Here is a 2,500-nt window from a genome sequence, read left to right on the forward strand (position 1 = left end):
GTGTTTACTGTATCGCCTGCCTGGGTGCCGTTTAAATTATGAGCGTCCTCAGGAAACGGGGGAAGGTCGCTTTCCAAGGCTGCGTTCGTAAATTCACTCTGGAAATCTGATCAGCAATCATGCAATGCCTCTCGTCCAATCACATTACTTGGTCGCTTTTTGACATTGCACCCAGAGTGCGCTCCGGCGCTCTCGGAGCAAACTTACGAACGCAGCCCATATCTCCAACCTATCACATCCTGCGACTCAGACCAACCCACCAGCCAATTACCACTGACGACATGTATATATCCTCGGCTGAAGGACCGTTATGTGTTCCAGGTACTGGTACAGCCACTCTTGTCAAAAAAGACAAGACAATTATCTTCTTGGGACAAAGAAGAAATAATTAGCCCTGTTTGACAAGATTGCCTTTAGATTATTTATCGATGTGTTGGAGGTTGTTACATCGTTTTTTTTCTTCCAGAAAGCGAGAGACTGTATTGGTCTGGTAAACTTTAGAGATATGTTATTGGTCTGGTAAACTTTAGAGAGATGTTATTGAGCTAGAATAGAAAGCCGGGTGGACTAGTAGTCATTATAGGTGAAGCCAATGTTTTTTGTGCGTTTTTGCCAAAATCCTTGAACTTGTTATTCGACTGGACGTGGACCAGCGGAGGACCCGGTGAACCAGGGGGGTACACGGTGAACCAGGGGGGTACACGGTGAGACAGGGGGGGGGGACACACGGTGAGACAGGTGGGGGACACACGGTGAACCAGGTGGGGGACACACGGTGAGACAGGTGGGGGACACACGGGGAGACAGGTGGGGGACACACGGTGAACCAGGGGGGACACACACGGTGAACCAGGGGGGGGACATGCCATTGCCCTTACGGCTGGACTGGGGCTGCTCATGGGCGGCATAGGTGGCAACATTGACCTCAGCATGTTGAATGGGACTGGCACGACGCAAACTTTGGGAAAAGACACCGATATCACCAACCACCACCTTCACCGCAGCACGAAGGATCTAGCAGAGTTCAACATGGGGATCCAGGACACGACGAGACTGTACTACTACCACCACCAGGACGCCGGGCAGCAGAGCGGACAGGATAGCAGCCCGGCGCCGCCGTACCCCGCAGAGCAGACGGCCACGGCCGGGCTCGGAGCAGCGCACACGGGGAGGTTTTACGCACAGACTCCCCTCAGCAGCAGCGGCCACTTCGGCAGCGTGAGGTCGCCGACCAGACAGACGTATTTCCAGCCGGGAGGGGGTGGTGGTTTAGACGGTTTCTCGACAAGTGGTAAAGAGGTGTACCCGGCCTCTCCGGAGGGTTACCCCGGGCCCTTCCAGCAGCACGGGTACTGTCCCCGCGGCCCGCCGCTGTACCCCTTACCTGGGCTCCAGGTGTGCGGGAAGACGCAGGCGCTGCTCAACAACTACCCGCTGTGGGCCAAGTTCCACAAATACCAAACCGAGATGATCATAACCAAACAAGGGCGGTAAGTATAGTGCACAAATGCATAATTTCCATCACAAGCCCATTGTTGTATTCCCTGTTGCGTGTTTAGCTCCGTACGCAACCACGGAGAGTCGTGCATGGTTGAGTGTGTCTGACCATGTTATTCAGGTGTGTGAGCTTGTGTGAGGTTGTGGGTTTATATTTGGGTGAAAAGTTTTAGCGAGGGAAAGTTCCTAACTGTGTCATTCTTTCATTGGGGTAATGAGGAGGCCACATTTGTGAAGTTTCAATTCAACCTTTCAATGACAAATTTAGTTACCGATGTTAAGGAATATTCAGGAATAATTCAGGTCATGTTCACATGGAATCAACGCGCTGTTTGCTTGGGGATGTGATATGAATATGATGCGCAAAAATGGCATTTATCAAAACAGTTTAGTGTCCCAAAATCCTAAAGCTGCATTTCTCCTCTGATATTCGCTTGATATTAATAGGCATCTTTATTTCTGGACGCACTTATGATTTAAGGTAGATTAGATTTAGATTAGATTAGATTAGATTTAACAAACACACATAAACCTCATAAACCGGAGGACCTCTCAATGTTTGTATTTTCTTTGGTTAAAGTTGACCATTTTGTATTCTTCTTTATTGATTTGTGTCGACACGCTGAGAGAGCCAAGCTGTCCATGTAAATGTGTTGATATTCAGTCCGATATGAGATGAGAGCGTGAGATGACGGCGGTAAATAGGATCTAACCCTCGCCACAATATCATGAAAAATATCGTTGCTGGAAAACATTCAGACACCTCAGCCTGACCCCCAGCAGTGTAGCCTATGCAGAGGGTGTCACAGCCTCCCAGGCCCACAGACACCCCGACACACACCACCCCCGCCAGGGCAAGACACCGCTTCTGGGGCCGCAGGTCACAGGTCAGCGAGCATTAGGATCCAACCACGTCCATGAAGATTAATGAACTAATATGCGACACGTCTATATAACATACGGTTTCAGGCCATGAGCTTCTCATGACCTGGGTCTCTGAAAA

At 50.0% G+C, this 2,500-nt stretch overlaps 1 protein-coding gene across 1 annotated transcript in view; it reads left to right on the forward strand.

The window, feature by feature from the left end:
- Positions 1–897: 897 nt before the first annotated feature.
- Positions 898–2,500, forward strand: part of tbx21 (T-box transcription factor 21) — a gene marked incomplete at both ends in the record, with an annotated part of 22,701 nt that continues 21,098 nt past the window's right edge. The window contains 2 exon segments of the mRNA XM_080542555.1: positions 898–1,485; positions 1,487–1,490. Coding sequence (XP_080398681.1) covers positions 898–1,485; positions 1,487–1,490 — 592 coding nt within the window.

This window comes from Nansenia antarctica, assembly GCF_963989245.1.
Source record: "Nansenia antarctica genome assembly, chromosome: 11".
Lineage (NCBI taxonomy): Eukaryota > Metazoa > Chordata > Actinopteri > Argentiniformes > Microstomatidae > Nansenia > Nansenia antarctica.